This window comes from Coffea arabica, chromosome 11e, assembly GCF_036785885.1.
Source record: "Coffea arabica cultivar ET-39 chromosome 11e, Coffea Arabica ET-39 HiFi, whole genome shotgun sequence".
In the NCBI taxonomy this organism is placed as follows: Eukaryota; Viridiplantae; Streptophyta; class Magnoliopsida; order Gentianales; family Rubiaceae; genus Coffea; species Coffea arabica.
Window position 1 is genome coordinate 61,430,579 of NC_092331.1, and position 19,038 is coordinate 61,449,616.

A 19,038-nucleotide genomic window follows, 5' to 3' on the forward strand; every position below is an offset into this window, starting at 1 on the left:
TTCTTTTGAACTCCCATAACCTACAAACAATTGAATTAATTACTGTCTAAATAACAGCTATTTCTAATTATTCACACATTCATCTATTTGGTTCTTGCTCTTCCATTTTTTTCCAACATTTATGAATGTAGGATCCTTCTTCTTTCTAATTTTAAATTGTGCCAGTTACGTATATCACTTTATAAAACTTTTTTTTTATTCCTACCACCCTATAAAACTAAGATCAGTTCCTGCCTTTTCCAATTTTGTTCTAAAGTCATATATTTCTTTGTGTTTCTTACAAGGGTGAAAAAGCCAATTGGAAAGAAAGATGTAAAGGTAAAATTAATGCAAATTATTATGAAACTTATGTTGGATGATCATTATCACAATCACAGCCAATTTGTTCCAATTCTTCTTCTTTATTTCCGATTTAATTGTATCAAAGTTGTGAAGAATTAGAATTTTGTTGATTTAATTACTCCTTTCAATTTAGTACAACCTTCCAAAGAAGTATTTTCTGTTCCACCAAATTTTCATTTATTTGCTTTCATAAAAGTCTATGTATGATTGTTTTCCACTAGTATAATTTTATTATTCATATGGAATTTTTGAAACATATAGTGAATGCTTGATCATCATTGCAAGGTTAGTAGTGAAAATACCACATCTGCAAGCAATTATTGGGAAATATCATTAACCACTTTCTACTTATGGGTTCCAACTCCAATTCATGTGTGCAATTTCTTCTCATTTTGGCTTCATGATGGGTTTGTTCAACCAAACAATCTCTTTTCATATGAGGGTGCTTTTCTATTATATTTCACCATTACGATTGAGATGTGCTATCAAAAAAGAAACAAATTTTCACATTGTCCTATAGTGTGAATCTTTCAAAAGAGTGTAAAGGCATTCTCTTTAGGGCTAAATTATGACAACAAATCACTTATTTCTTTCAAGAATACTTTATGAAATAGACACCTTGAGTTCCCAATGAAGTTTTACTCGTGTTTGTTTGTCCAATGCAACAAATTTGCTGCCCACATTACTGATTGCTTTAGGAGAGGTAAAAGTGCAAAAATTATCCTCAATAAGTTCTACGAGCCATCTCTTAACTTCAATTTATTAGTTCTCAATGGATTTCCATCAATACGAACTTATAAATTTATTTCCTTCTAAAAATCCTGCTTTTGGATCATGTTAAGTTTTGTTTTCGTATTTATTAGAATAATTATAAATTCTATGCTCCAATTTATATCATGCTTGACGGATTGCTTGATGAGACCAAAAATATATTAGGCATCAACTTTTTTGGATTTTGGATTGTATGTGTACAAAAACTTAAGGACGTCACGATCATAGTTAAGATGGATTGTCTGATACTTCCAAATTATTTGTGTGATGCTTTTGAGCTTTCCATAATATATTTACAAGATTGACTCTTTCTTTTTGAGTGTTAGATTTGTCAAAATTGATGTGAATGAGATAAAACTAAATAAGAACAAAACTAATTGTTAAACTTTTATAATCTTGTAATAAACTGTAGTATAAGGATGAGAATTATCAATTTGACATTAAAAAAAAAAAGTTTTTGCTCTCATTTGTTATGTTGATGTTGAATAATAAAAAGTAATATATTATAACTTCAACTTTGGATGTTTTCTTATTATGTTATTTAGTTAGCCTTTTTTAACATTTCTTTTTATGTTCTTGATTAACATATGTAGAAGAAATACTATGTGCATTTAAAAATTAACTTTATTTTTGTGTATGGTGTGAAAAGATTTGTTTATGAGTAATTTTATTTCAACTGATATGATACTTACTTTATATGCATAATTTTTTTAATAACTTATATCTGCAATACTTTCTACTTTCTCAATCTTATTGTATTTTTCTTAAAAATGCTGTAAAAAATTTTAAATAGAGGCACCCAACACCCGCATGTTGCGCGGGCTTTCATCCCCTAATCTTTTCTCATGTTTTTAACTTGCAGCTAATTAATTTCGCTTTAAATTAATGACGAATAAGGTATTATACAAGGCCCATTAGCCGATTTCATAAAACAAATGAAAGCAGTATGGTTCGTAGAAACAAATTGGGCCAAGGCTCAGCTCAAATACACAAAAGGATAACCCAATTTTTATACCAACGGAAGAGCTCCAATACGTACTTACGGTCCCTTTGGTCTCAAACTAGCACCACGGGCGGCATGCCTCTTGGATCATACATGGTTTATTGACGTTCTTAGTCTACAAGTAGATTTGAAATTCTTACATATCTTCAAATTATTTATAGAATTTTTTATAAATCATTCATTAATACAACTCTTAATCCACAATAAGATTTGAACACACTTTCTTTTGTAAGAAATTGACCCGTTCTTACTAATTGAGTTAATTTGTGCCAAATATTTCCATTATCCTCTAATATTTAGTACCGTGTAATAACGTAGAGTTTGAAAATAAACATTTCACAATCTCCAAGATGATCCCTACCTTATTAACCACAATTTTCATATTAATTATCGCCTTTATTACTGCACCTCACGTAGCTATTGATGGTATTCATGAACTTGGATCTTTACTTTAGAGAAACAATATATTATTATTTCAAGTGCTATTATTTCTACTTCTGCAACTATAAGTTTGCACTTTTATCCAATATGGAAAGTGGAGTCTGTTGATCAATACTTTCTCTGTTTCATTAAAAGTGTCATATTTTCAATTTTAGAATATTCCAAAACATAAGTTAAAATACCTTTTAATCTCTTTTTTCAATATAACCCTTTGTTTTAATCATATTTATGTTACAATTCAAATTTAAGTTTTAAATTTATGAGAGTAAAATTGAAAAGAGAAGTATAATATTAAATAATTGGGACGAAGGGAGTAGTTATGCAACGACACGGGCTAATTGTTCTACACTTTATTACATGGGTCGTGAATGAGAGCTGCACCCAGTTTGGATTGTATTTTTCGTCATTTTTATGGAAAAATTACTGTAGCGATTTGATATATATGAGAGAAAAAGGTGATAGGGAAATGTGATCACGGAAAACGACGTAATTTTTCGACGGCAATCCAAACAACGGCGTTGACTAATTGTCCTACACTTTATTACATAGGTCGAGAGTGAGAGCTTAGTTTCCGTTTAGGTATGCGCCCTTGGATCGTTGTTGCATATTCACCTCCTGCTGCAACTGGTACCTCCATTTTCTAATGGTATGCCTTCTGGTACTTTCCTTCTTATCTTCCATGTTTAGCTGTTCTTTTCTCAAATAAACTTAACTTTAAATCATCATTTGATTTTACTCTCTCCAATTAGATTCTTCCGAAAACATACCACCCACTTTTAACATCCGGTACAACCCATTTAGTATATTGATGAAGTGACCGTACTTCTTGATGGTACAGTTTACAATTTCGAAAATACAAGCAGAATTCATTATTGTATCCGTAAATATAACCATTCCATCAGCTATACAATCAGACTTAGATACTTGTCTGGACATTGTAACACTAACATTTGAAGAGACCTTAAATCATTGACATTGAACCCATGTTGCTTTGCTGCAGACATTCATTCAACGTTAATGTCCAAAATCTTGCCATGACTACTAGCCTTTGGTATGGTAATGTACAGAACACCATCCCTAACCTCAGCCTTAATCTTCTCAAATTGCACATTCTCTGGCAAAGCAATTATACTATTGTACCTCCCATAGCTTTTAGCAGACCACTCATTTTTCTCCTCCTCTTCTCCATCCTCATTCTTCTTCTTTGGCACCTTCTCGGCTTTCACTACCAGCATCTTCTCCTCAACCCACACCTTCACATCTTCTTTAGTCATACCAGGCATGTCGAACCTCATTTTGTACTCCCCATCGCTTTCCTTTATCTCCCATGGCGTCCTACCCCTGCTGTACCCCCCAGTCTCTGGGGCCAAAGACGATGGCCATCCTCCACTGTAGGCAAAAGGGTCTCCCATTAGTCTCTCCATCGTCTCCATCATTTGCTGCACGGTTCTTGCTGTTGGAAACCTGTCCCACAACCCTGCATATTCACAATTAAAAATCGTTCAGACTAATAGCCTTATTTAAAAATAAAAGTAAAAATAAAAATAACTGCACGAATATTACATTTCAAGAAACGACGATTCAGACCCTCTACATTTCTGCTACAGAAATTCGGAAAAAATTAGTCTTTCATAGGCCAACAACCAAACTAAGCCATGAATATGCCAATTGGGCATTTGGCTTTACCTATTGGTGCAACAGGGGCTGATTTATTTCTGGGCTGGGGAGTTTGCCGCTTGTTAGCCCTTTGCAAATGGTCAAGATTGTCTCTGGCCTCACCTGTCATAGCTCTGATGCCTTTACAGATATTTCTACTAGAAACTGGGCTCAACAAGTGGCGGGAAGATCTACCATAAGAGCGATTTGAAGTTGTCGAACATCTTTGGGGAGTCACGTGTGGTTGAGAGATTGGAAGATTTGATAAACAGTGAGACATTTTGGTCGAACTCGACTAAGAAGATCCTTGAGATTTTGCAGAATGGCCTTCACATTGATAATGCAGGAAGATGTTAGATATATAAAAGGGAGGGTGGACAATTCTGGAAGGTGCGAAGTTGCTGAAGTAGTCCAAGCTGTGGGGCTGGGAAGGCTTGCTGATATAGTTTCTGGACTTGTCCAGAGGTTTTTTTTTTTTTTTCCCCGGAGAGAGTCCAGAAGTAATTTCAAACTGATTGTCCTATTTGACGTTGTTTCTCAATAAAATGAGGAAAATGTTATTTTACACTTTTTTTTGTTATTTACAATCCCACCATTTATTTGATCATATTATTTAATAAATAAAAATTATATAATTAAAATGATAGGGAAAGTGCGATAAAAAAAATAAGAGTGCAAATAACATTTAGGGGAGCTTGGTTTTTCTAAAATGAGTAGTCTATGCCAAGGATGTAATCGAGTCAAGTCAAGCTCGAGTATAGTGATACTCGAGTTCGACTCGACATACAAAAAAGGTCCTTGAGCTCGAGCTCAGCAAGTAGTATTATTAGAGCTTGAGCTCGAGCTCGATGCTTGCTCATAGAACTCGAGCCCGATTCTCATGGGCTCTAGTTAATGCGAGCCTTATCGAGCTCGATCAAGTTCGAGTTAGAAAATTTCATTTTCTTGACAATTTTTGAGCGAAAATCCTTTAAAAATTTTTATATGACCTGAAACATTTCGTAAATTCAACAACTCTTTTGGGTATAAGAGTAATTTTATAATAATAATATATTAAAGAATTAAAATTTAAAAGTTCTATAAGGCTCGACGAGGTTTCGACCATTGCTTCTGGATACTCGAACTTGACTCGCTCGCTCGCTTTATCGAGGCACTCGAACTCGGTCAACTCGAGTTCGAGTCAAGTTTTTGCTCGCAAGCAGCTCGGTTCAATTACAACTCTAGTCTATCCTTGATGAGTTATTTGGTGAGTGATGACTAAAAGTTTCCTACCCCAAAAAAAAAAAAGAATGAACAAACAAATAATAATCACTTTTACCAGGATGATGCACTTTAGAGTCAAAAAAACAAAAAAAGAACGAGCACACAACAAACAAATAATAGTCACTTTTACCAAGATGTTGCATTTTTGAGGCTTGGATGGACTATTTTTGCTTCCTTTAATTTTGGAAAAGGCCAACAAGAAAACCCGTAGTTAAGATCAAAATTCTGCAGTTGAATGATTAATTGTTTCCTAATTGAAGATTTTCTACCCTAAAGTTGTTAATAATTTATGCAAGAGATATAAGCTGCACTTCTTAGTTCTTGCCCCAAAAAACCAAAAAAGAAAAAAACGTACTTTTATTTTTCACTGAGCAGGATCTGAAAGACTACAAAACTTTACACCGTATATATAACATTTGAAGCACCTAAACTACTTGTTTTAATATTCTTTTAGCTCCCCAATCCTGTATCAGAAGTGGACATGAGCTGGGCTGATTGAAACTGGAAAGAACCAAATCTATGATTGTTTTAGTTGATGAAAACTACCAGGTTAACTGCTTTTTATTTGAAGCCGACATATAGCACATTGGAATTTTGTTTGAGAAGTCTATCAAGAATCAAAGAGATTACAAATGTCATAAACTCGAAATAAACCTTTGTCATCATGATCACACATGCTTGCTCAATCGACTTATTATTATTATTTTTTACTAGTATTTATTTGAGATGTTTCATCCATAAAGATCAAAGTAGGAAGTAAGCATGCAGACCCATTCTAGTAGTTAATTACGATCCTGATTCTGCTAGGCTTGTGGTAACTTGATATACCTTGTTGGTTCTTTCTGTTTTATTGCAATGATTGTTTCTTCCCACTCGTTTAATTTACTCAGTGGATACTAATGGAATCCATTCCTTCTTGTCTTGCATCGAAGTGTAGTGTTTCTTAAGAAAAACGGAGGCCTGCTAGGTACGGCTCGGAAAACTTGCGATGTACAAGGTATAATTCACAAGAAGACGATGTTTTGGTCCGGAGGAAGACCCATTTGTGTTCTTCCTCTCTTTTTTTTTTACACTGTTTTTGATTCAGAGGAAATTTTCTCCTAAAGAGCTGAAAACATCCCATGGAAGTGGGCTATCAATCCAATTCTGAAAAGGGTCTTCCAGCTGAATATCATTCGTTCCAACAATGTAAGAAATAGCATCCAGGGGCTCTGAATTCTGGATTTCAATTGACCCCGTTTCTGGAAATTCTCTCGTCTCATTGAACATGCTAGCCAGATTAGGCTTTTCCTCGTCTAAACTAGAACTGGAGGTTCCCGTGCTCTGTTGCTCGTGTAAATTTGTGTTGAGATTCTTCTCATTTTGTTGCGTTTGGAAGTCCTCAGACTGCAAAGTCTCTTGCAATTCCAGCTTCAAGACCTCTTGTTCTCCCAAGGAGCTATTTTCGCGAAATTCTTCACTTTTGGAGACACAATTCTCAGGTTGATCGATAGGCTTGTGGGTCAGAGGGTCCAAGCCAAGGAACTTCAACTTCTTCTTGATCTTGGTGTTCCAGTGGTTCTTGATTTCATTGTCCGTGCGTCCAGGAAAATGTGCAGCTATTTTGGACCACCTGCAAGACGATTTTGGTCATTAGAAAATGCAATTGAGAGACATAAAAATTCAAGAAAGTTCCCAAAGGTCGCAAAATTAAACGTTGGAAAAAGCAGCTAATCAACCAATTACCTGTTGCCTAGCCGAGAATGAAGTTCAATGATCATGTCTTCCTCCGCTTCAGTCCAAGCTCCTCTCTTGAGGTCAGGCCTAAGGTAATTAATCCACCTCAGTCTACAGCTCTTCCCACACCTCATCAAACCTTCATTATTAATAACCGCGAACGACACAAAAACTCAAGTTTGTTAGACATGAGCTTAATTTGGCTGATGATCAAGTAAACGGTAAACAAGCGGCAAAGACCCGATCGGTCAGGAGACTGTACCTGCCAGTTTTGGGACAAGTCTCCAACATTGTATGCCATTGTTGAGGATGAAATTCGTGAGCTTGTTGTCTTCCTCAACGGTCCATGGTCCTCTCTTAAGCCCTACCTTATCACAACAAGGCTGTCTTCCCATTCTCGACCGCACGAACAACCACCGCAGAGGAGAACTAATCAAGAAGCCGGCCGGGCCGTAAAGTGTAGGAGCTGCTGCCAGAAAATTAAGGTGCTTATAAGGCGAAGCAAAGATTCTTCCAGCTAAGGCACCGAAGAAAGGTTGTATAGTTTATGAGCTGCTTGCCTTGCTGATCATAATTGAGAGAACCAACAAATCAATCTCCGTACCTAATAAATTACTGCTTTCTTCTCTGCTGCAATTTTTTTTTTCTTTTTTCCAATGACCACCATTGTTCGCACTATGCAAATGATTGCCAACCAGACTGCAAGAAAATAGAGAAACAGACGTGAGTCCTTGTCGTTGACATGGTTTATATATATATATATATATGTATGCCAGGATGGTCTGTGGGTATTGAGAATTTCAACAAAGTAAAACAATAAAAAGATTGGTTGGTCCAGTTTCATTCATGGGGGGCATGCAGCTCTAAAAACTCTTCGCCTGCAACTTGCTTTCCTTTGTAATTTTTGCTAGTATTAAATTTCTATTTTTAACATTTTTTTTTTCACGCATAATAATAAGGCCAAGGAACTGTCCATCTCTGCAACTTCTCTTTTCAGTGTATCAAATCAATTCAAATCTAGTTGTTTGATTGATCTGAATATCCTAATCCGCATTGCTTTACTCAGACAAACATATTATACCACCACAAGCCAATTTATATATTGTTAAATATCATCATTATGCTTTCGGGCATCTTCTTAGTTCTGTCTACCATATTCATTGTATTTATTGTTGACTGACTTTAGCGCATTACACCTAATTATGCCCAAAATCTCGTGTCTTTATACAGGACCTATTATTATTATTATTATTATTTTGTGGTACATAAAGCTGAGTAGTTCAATTTAAATAAAAAAACCAAAAAAAAAAAGAAAAAAGAATACAATTCAACGGCGAAGGACTTGGTTTTTCTTTTTCTTTTTGTTGTTGTTGTTGTTGTTGTTTTGCCCAAGCTCTTATTGCTTTCCCTTTTCATTTACTTGCAGCTTTATATATGCATGATTTAAACGTGAAAAAGAAAAGGGGATATGAGCTTTAAATGCAAATATGGAATTATAGTTCGCCTTTAAATGGATATGACAAAATCACCACTGTAATATTAGTTTCCAACTATTAACGAAAATATAGAATCCAACATGCTGAAATCATCAATTTCTGTGTTCTGGTTGCTCCAAATACTCCTGCAAATAACCTGTGTGATAGGAAAAAGAAGGATTTGGGCCTAAAACCTTATAGCAGTTGAAGCTTCGGGCTGACCGGGTTTCAAGGAAGCTGCAACTCATCTCATCCATCGTTAACATAGGCCTATTTCCTTCAGTCCAATTCCAATTTTCTCAATGGATCGGCACTGCAATAAAAAGCTTGGCAACCATCATCAACCCATTTTTATTTAAACATGCTTGCTTGGAAAAGGAACCAAATCCCAGCAGCACTGCAACATACAACGGTGCTAGTCTTCTCTTTCGGATCCAGGGCCCTTCTTCTTTTTTCTTTTTTTTTTTATATAGATACTTCTGTCCAATTCTGTGTAATTATGTAAATTAATACAATTTTGATGCAAATTTATACTCTTTCGGATCCAGGGCCCTTCTTTCTTTTTTTTTTTTTTAAAATATAGATACTTCTGTCCAATTCTGTGTAATTATGTAAATTAATATAATTTTGATGCAAATTTATATACATTTAACGTAGTAATCGTGAATTTTGTATCAATTTAGTCTACACTAAAATTGTGTACCACAGTGAATGTCATATGTCATACAGAAGCTGACAATGGAGAGGACGCGTACCACCAACAGCAGCAGAGTTCCCCAATGTCAGGAATAGGGATCATGGCCACAGACCAAGCTGGTCATCTCATCTTAGAGCTAGTTGAGAACATACAAAAAGAGAACATACAAGCATAGTTATTAAACCCAACCCGGGAAGGAACCCGACGAAGGAGGTGGGTCAACGGGTTACTGGTTGAACCAGTGGGTGAGTGGGTGAACCGGTGGGTCACTACATATATTTAAATATTATATTTCATAATTATTTATATATGATATATGATATAAATTGTAATAAATAATGCCATAACAAAAGCTCATTTAATTTAATTTGTTATAAAATAATTAATTCATATAAGAATCAATCAAATATAAAGTTATTTATTAATATACCAAACTTCAAGTGTAAAATTTTATCTATATTTAGTGTAATTATCTAGCTTATTTATGAATTTTAAGTGTAAAAAATTATTAAAAATAATATTTGTCTTTAAATGAATCATGTAATATGTTATTTTTGGAATCCATTTTATAACTTATAGAGTTTGGAGGGTAATAAATTTTTATTAAAAGATTTCCAAATAAATTTGTTTTAGAGAAAAAAAGATAGAATTGAAAAGCCATTTATATATCATAATAAAGCTACTATATCAACATATTTGGAAGTAGTTTGGTGGTAAGCAGGCGGTAGTGTTGGGGCAGAGGTTCGAGTTCCAACAATAACAATATAATTTTTCCACAAAATCCGGTTAGTGACAAAACCGGCCAAAACCGGCCGGGTTTCCGGTTTAATCCGGTTCGACCGCCGGGTTGTTGACTAAGTCAACGGTCTCTTTGCACAAACGATCTAATTCCAAACCCGGCCCGGTCTAATGACCGGTCCACCGGTTTGACCGGTTCGACCGTCGGGCCGGGCCGGGTTTAATAACTATGCATACAAGTGATGTGATGTGATGGTGGAAAACAAAATCCTAATTGAGTTCTACTGGGCCACCATATTAATTGTGTGTGTCGTGGGCCACCATACATTTGTTTGATCTGATGGTGGTTCAGTTTTCATCAGATTTCCTCGAGCCACCCCCGGTTTTCACGGTGCTCCCTTTGTTTTGAAAATAGAAATAGATAGCATTATTATGTTTCTCACAGCAGACATGCCTTGTCATGCCGCTAATTAGACCTTTGTCCATGTTCTACCGTTTTCTTTTTTATAAAAAAAAAAAAAAAAAAAAAGAGGAGGGAACCGGAAAGGGCGCCCTAGATCCCTCTCTTTTTAATTTTTATGACCCTTCATTTTCTTCTTTTAGTTTTGGGTTGTAATTAACGATTTTCCTAAAATTGCAGACGCCAAGATTGAATGCATCCTGGTGTACGTATATGCATATACGGCGTGGCCGCTGCACAAGGCAATTACTTGAGCATGCACCTGTGTGTGTTGCTGACTTGGGAATTGGGATGGAAGTCGGCACCGACGATATCATCAGCTATACGTCTTTGTAGTTGTACTGGTGCTTGTCTCAACTGTTTCACTTTTATGCACAACAAACAACCAACATCTCTATCTTTGGAGAAAGATGAAGATCAAACGCCCCCCTTGATAAGTTGGTACTAGCTCAATAAAACTCTTAAAGCTTCTCTCCTTTTTCTCACATCTCATGAATTCCATAGCTTTAGCTCTCTCCCTGAATTTGTATTTTCTCCATTAATTTCAGGTTTCACAGAGGTTACCACGCACGTTAGAGAGTATACAGAAACAAAATAAATAAATAGATAAAATGGACGATTTCACGCTCCAAATCATCTGCATATCATCTCTATTATCTTTTGCCACCTTTTGCTTCTGCTACTTGTATTATTACCATATCCTTCATCCGCGGACTCGATCGCAATCTGTCACCCTCCCGCCTTCACCCTCAAAACTCCCCTTTATCGGTCACCTACACCTCCTAACGGCCATGCCCCACGTTACATTCGCTCAACTCGCTCATAAACTCGGTCCCATCATCTACCTCCAGCTCGGCCAGGTGCCCACCGTGGTCATCTCCTCTCCTGAACTCGCTGAACATATTCTCAAAACTCATGATCACCTCATGGCCAACCGCCCTCAGCTCATTGCCGCTCAGTACCTCTCTTTCGGCTGCTCCGACGTTACTTTCTCTCCGTACGGCCCCTACTGGCGGCAGGCGAGGAAAGTCTGCGTCACTGAGCTTTTGAGTTCAAAGCGAGTCAACTCGTTCCGACTCATCAGAGACGAGGAAGTCAACCGCATGTTGCGCGCCGTGGCCGCCCACTCCAACTCGGAACTCGACGTGAGCGAGTCGTTCTTCAGACTCGCCAACCACATCCTCTGCCGCGTTGCATTCGGGAAAAGGTTCATGGATGAGAATCATGAGACGAGCAGCGGAGGAGGAGGAAAGAAGAAGGAATTGGTGGGAGTGTTGACCGAAACTCAAGCTCTGCTGGCTGGGTTTTGCGTTGGAGACTTTTTCCCGCGTTGGAGGTGGGTTAACTCGGTGAGCGGGATGAAGAGAAGGTTGACCAAGAATCTGAAAGATTTGAGAATGGTTTGTGATGAAATAATCAACGAGCACTTGAGTGAAAAAAGAGGGCGGAGCGGTGACGTTTTGGAGAAAGAAGACTTTGTGGATGTTTTGCTGAGGGTCCAAAAACAAGAAGATGATCTTGAAGTTCCTATCACCGATGATAATCTAAAAGCTCTTGTTCTGGTACGCACTACGCACTACGCACCGCACCTCATCAACTGTTTGTTTTTTCTTTTATTAATTAACAATGGGCAGATTGATTAAGATTTGTGCTGCTGATTTGCCAAGTAGTACTCCTCCTACTACTACTAGTTACACCATATATATATATATATATATATATATATATATTACGACAAGATATAGAGACGTGGAATACATGCAGAAGAATTCTTGATCATGATGACTCAGCCTGCCCCCCGTCGGCCGGCGGGTAGGAATAGGATGATCGCTACTTCTTTCGTCCTATTCCACAAGAAGGTCAACTTATTATTATTTTATAAATTTATTTATTTGAAGGTTAAACTTGTATATGGGTTTAAAAGAGTAATGAAAGTGGACAACATGATTTTTTGAAGTTTTATTGATCTTAAAAACAATTTAATTTTTTCATTTACCGGGACCTTTTAGAATCACTCACGCTATAAATCTTTTTGTTTTTTCTTTTCAATGTTATTCGAAACTTAAATATAAAGTAGATGAAATGCCAAATAAATTACTACTAATATTTATTTCGCGAGAAGAGAGTTGGATTGAATGGTAAAAAGAAAAGGATCGTAAACGGAAAGTGTTGACATGCTAATCAATTGTAATGGCTACAACTGATCAGTAGATATGCTAATGGATATATGCATCTATATATCTGTATATATATTTAACATATTTACAGGACATGTTCGTAGCGGGAACGGACACAACATCCGCAACTCTGGAGTGGACAATGACAGAGCTGGCGAGGCATCCAAAAGTAATGGCAAGAGCACAAGATGAAGTAAGGCAAATCGCAGCAAGCAGAGGAAGGGTGGAGGAATCTGATCTTCCGCATCTTCACTACTTGAGGGCCGTGATCAAAGAAACGATGCGACTGCATCCCCCAGTCCCTCTTCTTGTTCCCCGAGAGTCTATGGCCGAATGCACCATTGACAACAAGTATGAAATACCAGCTCGCACTCGGGTTTTGATCAACACGTATGCAATTGGAAGGGATGCCGAGTCATGGGAGAATCCTTTGGAATATAACCCCGAAAGGTTTGTGGGGAAAGATATTATTGATTTTAAGGGTCAAGATTTCAGGTTTTTGCCGTTCGGTGGGGGAAGGAGAGGTTGCCCGGGTTTCTCCTTTGGGTTAGCAAGTGTTGAGATTTCGCTAGCCCGTTTGTTGTATCATTTTGACTGGGCGCTGCCTCAAGGGGTTGGAGCTGACGCTGTTGATCTTACAGAAATTTTCGGGCTTGCAACTAGGAAACGATCAGCTCTGAAATTAGTTCCTCTCATCAAGAATTTGCCCGTATAAGCTAATGCACTCGAAAATCTTGTAGTTTCTCCACTCCGTCAACTACCCCTTGCTTTTACTTTTATTTGTCTTCCTGAGTAAAGGAGTAATTCTGGTAGTTGTTGATAAATTTTTTTTTTGGTTACTCTGTAGAGAAAAAAACCAAAATGGAAAGAATAAATAAATGAGAGTTATGTACGAATCCTCAAGGAAGGTATACTTCACCGTGAGGTTGAGCAAAAAGAAAAGATGGTCTTGAATCATAACATTGACGAAACAGAAAATTGGTGCTTCTCTCTTGATGAAAAACCTGTTGCATTAGCTACATGCGCAACAGAAGACTCGAGTATTTGGCGAGGCTCAGAGCTGGAATTGTTTGATTACAGTGTATAGCACATCCCAAAATACAAACTAACAATCCACTGCAAGGAACTCCAAAAGCTTTTGTCAAATGAGGATATCTACAAACAAAACTCTTAGCGTTTCCTGGAATTTGAAATTATATCCTATCTTTCACCCCTTTTAACGTGACAAATGAACTTTCGAAGTTCACCAGCTATTTCAACATGTCCAAAGTTTCCTTTGCTTGAGAATTCTTCCTTTAGCAGGTCACCTTTCAGCTTTTCACCCTGGGGAATCCGTTAACATGTTTTAAAGTCAAATTAAGATGCAGAACAGAGGATAAAACTCACATCATACAAAGCTAAGGTTCAAGCATAGACTCACGTGGATTTTTTGTTTGCTTGTTCCTTGGAATCTTCCTTCGATGACTCGGAGACTGCATTTAATGAAGTGAGCTTTCCAAAAGATTCCTTGGCATCCCCAAAGAAATCCTTAACTTTGTCCAGAACTGTTTTGAGCTCTTCTTGCCTTGGAAGCTGGAGAAAGCAAGTATTTTTGGAGCGGTAAGCAACAAAATACGTTCCACAACACAAATAACACATACTGCAGCTTTTACACAATAATCCAGAGTGTATTATTTGACCTCAAATATGCATGCAGGAGCTAAGAGACCAGATCGTAGATGGCAGTTATGTGCATAATATTACCACAGAACAATGTCAGTCTAGAATTCTATCTAGATCCTCCTTATGTCAACCGTTTCAGAGATAAATGGAAGGTTCTTGCAAACTATAATTAACTATAACATGCTGGATGCCTGAAATTCTGCAATTACTGTGAAGTTGTCATACTTGATGCATAGTTTTCCTTGTCTGAGTGCCTCCTCCTCTAGAACTTATGGCTGTTTTTTTGATGCTACTACCAAATTCTTTCATACTATGTGTGGAATACCACATGGAAAACTGTATTCCATGATTTGAAAGATAGGACCGATGGGTAAAATGAATGCTAACTCACAATTGACAGTGTTACACCAATTTAATCACTAGATTATTAGCTGATTGTTAAAATCTCATCTACCCAGTAAATTCAAAACAGCCAATTTCGCTTTTAGATTTGGTCAAACTTCCAGAGCAGTCATTGTATTGATGTCAGAAACTAATTATTTCTTCAAAGGAGCTAGCAATAAGATGGTTGTGCTTTTACCAGATATGGTTTTCTACAACATGTACCTGTAAGAAACTGAAGGTCTACCTCTGTAGGCTATTATGATAAACAATGATAACTAGTGAAATGTGAAGTTCCCTGGTAAAATTACCAGTAGATATTCCATAATAAAAAGTTTATACCACTTCTTGCTTAACAGCTATGGAAAGAAGTAATATTGCCTGACAAATAATAAGGACAAAAGATTACCTCAATAACATCATTGCTAGAAAGTGCGGCTCTCAAATTGTTATTCTCCTACATGTTAACATAGAAAGATTACTCTTTCAATAATCCATATACAGCATACACAAATACGACAGCAACCGCCAACATTTATTACAACACAGTACAAACAAGGAAAAGAGACTTGGACCATTACCACAAGTTTGTAACCATATCGAAATTCTGTAGCTGACCGCAACACCCGATGTTGTTTCATTGCCATCTTCTGAATTTCCTTTTCATCCTGCATTATTCAATTACAGAGATTTGCATCAGTGACATATTATCCCAGCTGACTTTTGCACATGAAAGGAAAGCAAAAAGGCAGTGATGCTAGAGCAGTGATATACCCACACCACTCACCTATAAACGTTTAGAAACATTTAGGACGCAGGATTTGAAGTTAAATTTAAATTGAAAACTAAGAACATTAAATACATAGTCTTCCATTAGTATGCGGCAGACAATACAGGAATGATTTATGTAAGCTGAAGTTGGGGTATAAAGACAATAGTAATTCACTAATTCATGTTGAAGAAAATCTTCATTAGTTGTGCCCTCAAATTAAGAGGACAGCTGAAATTTTTGCAAATATCGACAACTAATCAACAAGGAATGCACATAACGGGCAAGAAAGGAAGCTACAGCCATAAGCACGGTATAACAAAACTAAGAACCATCAACATTTTGTAGGGATGCACTACTCACTCTGTAAATAACTGCAGCAAGATTCCTATCTAGAGTATCCTTATAAATGTATTTTCCCAGGAAATTGTCTTTTGCAGCAACCATGATTTTTGCAGTGGTGCCACCTGTTACAAGATTAATAGGATACCAAAGATAAACCTGCTCAAGTATAAGACCAAACAACATCAGAATTTCCTTCAACCATGACCTTTTACATTAAAACAAAACAAATTATCTAGGGCTTTAAATAATTGACAACCATTTCCTTCTCAAAATTTTAATCCTATAAGAGTTACATGCAAAATAAAAATGTAAACTTTTTCCATTTAAGTTGCTTAACAGAAAGAAATCCCAATCATCAGTTAGCTGAAATTGGCAAAAGGAACAAAACGTATGCGAACTTCTCAGTTGAGCAGAGATAGGGAGGGAAAAGGAAAAGCTAACATTTGCCATGCGGATGAAGATAACAAAACGGGGATTGCCATCATCCTCAATTTTAGGCAGAGGAGGGGGAGGAGTCCTCTGGTATTGACGAGCTGCCATTCCTTTCTTTCCTTTGGCTTCAACAATCAGCAGCCGGAGGTGCTTTTGCCTCTGCCCCTTGTGGGGTCTCCTTGTTGAGACCAGAGAGTGCCTTACAAGAGAGTCTTCAACATTTCTTGAACTAGAAATCGGCAGTCTAATTAGTGGATTCAGAGACATGGTAGCCTCCATATTGTTCTCAAAACTATTATCTGTCACCCTTTTCTGGAACTGTTGTTGTCTTTCTTCTTCCTGAGTGGAAGTGGTATGAAGTTAATTCTTGCTTTCTTGAAGAAATTGCAAGATGCAAGGATGGACAAATCACCAGTCTTCCGCGAAGTTGGAGTTTTAGCCTAAGGCTTAGCTTATCCACCATCCACTCCTTCTTTTACTTCTATATTTTTTGAGAAGAGTGTTAAAGGATATTATTGACCATACACGTGGCAGCTAGAGTGGCAAAGATTGAAACTTTTTTTTTTCCTTTTTTTATTTTTCAATTCTGTCACAAAATATTTATTAGATGTTTTCATAGTTATCAAAGATCATGACTTTACGAGTATTTTGGACTTTGGTAAACCATTGTCAATGAAATTTCTTGCAAAAAACCGTGATTTAGGAACATGATACTGGAATTTGGTTTATCCGTCCATTTTCCCGAGGCTAATTTAGAAAAGTTACAGGAATAAAGGCATTATGATATGGGCACTGGAAAAAAACAAAGTAAAGAACATCCTAACCTTTCTTCGATGCCATAAATGAAGCATACAGAGTACTATAAGCGACTATATTAAGCAAACTAATGCAGAAATGAGTCAACATCACGAACAAAAGGGATAGATCTTGGTATTGCGTAATAACTCCCTTTTCTCGGGAGGATGTAATACATTCAGATCTCCAGCTTATTCGTCATCGGAAACCCGATGTCTTATTCTATATTCATGCACGGCTGCACCATGAGAAGGCCAGCCCGAAAGGGAAAAGACTTCCGAGTATGTAAGCAAACTCGAGTACATAGCTAGCTGCACTTCCAGCAAGATGCTGCAATGATTGGCTTTGATTTCCATCCAAGGACCAAACATCCCTTCTCTTCAGAAATGGTGTAACCTTCACAGGCTTGGACACTCTCTAACCACCGCCTGGCTTGTGTAAGCATCTTGACTGGAGCCGGTTGGAACCCTGCGCGACCCATTCGCCTCCTCCACTGGTCTAATCTTTCATGCCGCTCCACCCTGGCTGGTCCCTCACAGCTCACTATGTTCTTGATCTCCTCTCCAAAATAAAATTGCTCCATTTTCGATCTCCTTGTATCATATTTTGGAAGCATTGCATCTAGCGAATCAAAGATTGCAGAATAGTAGTATAATGCCTCCATAAATCTTCCTAGAAAGAAAGGCCCATTGTGGCTTGACTCCTGCTCGACCAATATGAAGGCCTTCGGTGTCAAGTCGTTTAGCATCTGCAGGACAGAGTTCAGTGCTCCTCGGCTTTCTTTCACAGCACAATGCAACTCAAGTATGCTATTGATAACCAGAACCTCATCATCAAGAATCTTCAAATCTTCTCGGCGCAAGTTTTCTAAATTGCTTTCTACCACCGCAAACTCATATTTGACTCCCAAGTTTTGTGCATATTCCCCCAGCTCATCACCAATGACCAGAAGCCGATCAGCACAATTTCCTACTCCAGTAATACGTAAGCGACAAGGTCGGCCTGCACGAATGGCGAGGTTGAATATCAAACTCCGCCATTGGTAACCATGGCGCAGACCCAGGGTCATGCCCAAGTCCACAACATGAATTGAACTCTCTCCCTCAAAGGCTTGTAAGATGGAAGCATTGGCCACATAATGACCAAACTGAACATGTGGGCAGATCTCATAAACAAGACCTAAAGCCTTCTCTTTCTCCAGTGAGAAGGCAATTGTCTTGGGAATCGCCCCTATATCCCCAACTGCTCCACGTGGTTGAACCAGTTCAAGGCGATGAGAAAGACCTTGAACGAAGCAGGAAGCAACTCTCTGAAACGAAGTTCCAAAAACCAGGGCATCAGCCTGAAGATCAGCTATGAGAGTAGAGGCATGGCGCTTATCACGATACGCCACAGCCTCAGCACAAGCAACGAGCAGCTGCACTAGTCTCATTCCATCTTCTTTTCCCTCTTCCTTAATGACGTGCTCCTCTTTATCATAGGCGCCATCTGCTTCTTCCACTGCAGCAGCCGCCATGTATTTCTGTGCGTAAGCCCATATATGATCCCGAAACAGAGGCCTTGTCGAACATTTCTTTTCCTCTGTCCTTCCATTGATGCTGCCCTCGTATACCACATCTCTGCTGCAATCATGATGATATTCGTTTCCAAAATATTGGTTAAAGTTGTCCAGCTGTTTTAGCCGCTTAGAATTTCTTGTTTCGTCTAAGCCAGAGGAATCCTGGAAAGAGAGGATATAGCACGAAGCAGAAGATGCATTTAGATCGAGACTGTTTGAAGCATTACTTTTATCGTAACAGAAGAACTTGGGTTCCATAAGGAGATTACAAGTTTACTATTGGGTACTGAATATATCAGCATGAATCGAATGTGGCCCATTAACGATGAACAGCTATATATGTACACAGGTTTTCTT

At 37.7% G+C, this 19,038-nt stretch overlaps 5 protein-coding genes across 7 annotated transcripts; 1 reads left to right on the forward strand and 4 right to left on the reverse strand.

Moving 5' to 3' along the window:
- Positions 1–3,339: 3,339 nt before the first annotated feature.
- LOC113718871 (small heat shock protein, chloroplastic-like) lies at positions 3,340–4,678 on the reverse strand. 2 transcript variants are annotated; one of them, XM_072071584.1, is made up of 2 exons: positions 4,337–4,678; positions 3,340–4,034 (listed from the first exon to the last, which is right to left on the reverse strand). In XM_072071584.1, the coding sequence occupies exons 1-2, from the start codon at positions 4,491–4,493 to the stop codon at positions 3,562–3,564; spliced, it is 630 nt and encodes a 209-aa protein (XP_071927685.1). In that variant the 5' UTR covers positions 4,494–4,678; the 3' UTR covers positions 3,340–3,561. The 2 variants fall into 2 exon arrangements, with proteins under 2 accessions (XP_071927685.1, XP_027099597.1); XM_027243796.2 differs by having other exon boundaries at positions 4,244–4,659.
- Positions 4,679–6,496: 1,818 nt separating this feature from the next.
- On the reverse strand, positions 6,497–7,901 carry LOC113717542 (transcription factor MYB20). Its single transcript, XM_027242272.2, has 3 exons — positions 7,455–7,901; positions 7,202–7,331; positions 6,497–7,088 (listed from the first exon to the last, which is right to left on the reverse strand). The coding sequence occupies exons 1-3, from the start codon at positions 7,585–7,587 to the stop codon at positions 6,560–6,562; spliced, it is 792 nt and encodes a 263-aa protein (XP_027098073.1). The 5' UTR covers positions 7,588–7,901; the 3' UTR covers positions 6,497–6,559.
- A 2,963-nt stretch (positions 7,902–10,864) lies between these two features.
- On the forward strand, positions 10,865–13,635 carry LOC113719317 (tryptamine 5-hydroxylase-like). Of its 2 annotated transcripts, XM_027244528.2 has the most exons (3): positions 10,865–11,003; positions 11,111–12,124; positions 12,831–13,635. In XM_027244528.2, the coding sequence occupies exons 2-3, from the start codon at positions 11,174–11,176 to the stop codon at positions 13,452–13,454; spliced, it is 1,575 nt and encodes a 524-aa protein (XP_027100329.1). In that variant the 5' UTR covers positions 10,865–11,003; positions 11,111–11,173; the 3' UTR covers positions 13,455–13,635. The 2 variants fall into 2 exon arrangements, with proteins under 2 accessions (XP_027100329.1, XP_071928853.1); XM_072072752.1 differs by lacking the exon at positions 10,865–11,003 and having other exon boundaries at positions 11,023–12,124.
- A 66-nt stretch (positions 13,636–13,701) lies between these two features.
- On the reverse strand, positions 13,702–16,782 carry LOC113719318 (protein HHL1, chloroplastic). Its single transcript, XM_027244529.2, has 6 exons — positions 16,338–16,782; positions 15,915–16,052; positions 15,364–15,450; positions 15,192–15,239; positions 14,160–14,311; positions 13,702–14,062 (listed from the first exon to the last, which is right to left on the reverse strand). The coding sequence occupies exons 1-6, from the start codon at positions 16,605–16,607 to the stop codon at positions 14,050–14,052; spliced, it is 708 nt and encodes a 235-aa protein (XP_027100330.1). The 5' UTR covers positions 16,608–16,782; the 3' UTR covers positions 13,702–14,049.
- A 451-nt stretch (positions 16,783–17,233) lies between these two features.
- On the reverse strand, positions 17,234–19,038 carry LOC140021580 (GRAS family protein RAD1-like). Its single transcript, XM_072072753.1, has one exon. It carries the CDS (start codon positions 18,937–18,939, stop codon positions 17,431–17,433), a length of 1,509 nt encoding a protein of 502 aa, XP_071928854.1. The 5' UTR covers positions 18,940–19,038; the 3' UTR covers positions 17,234–17,430.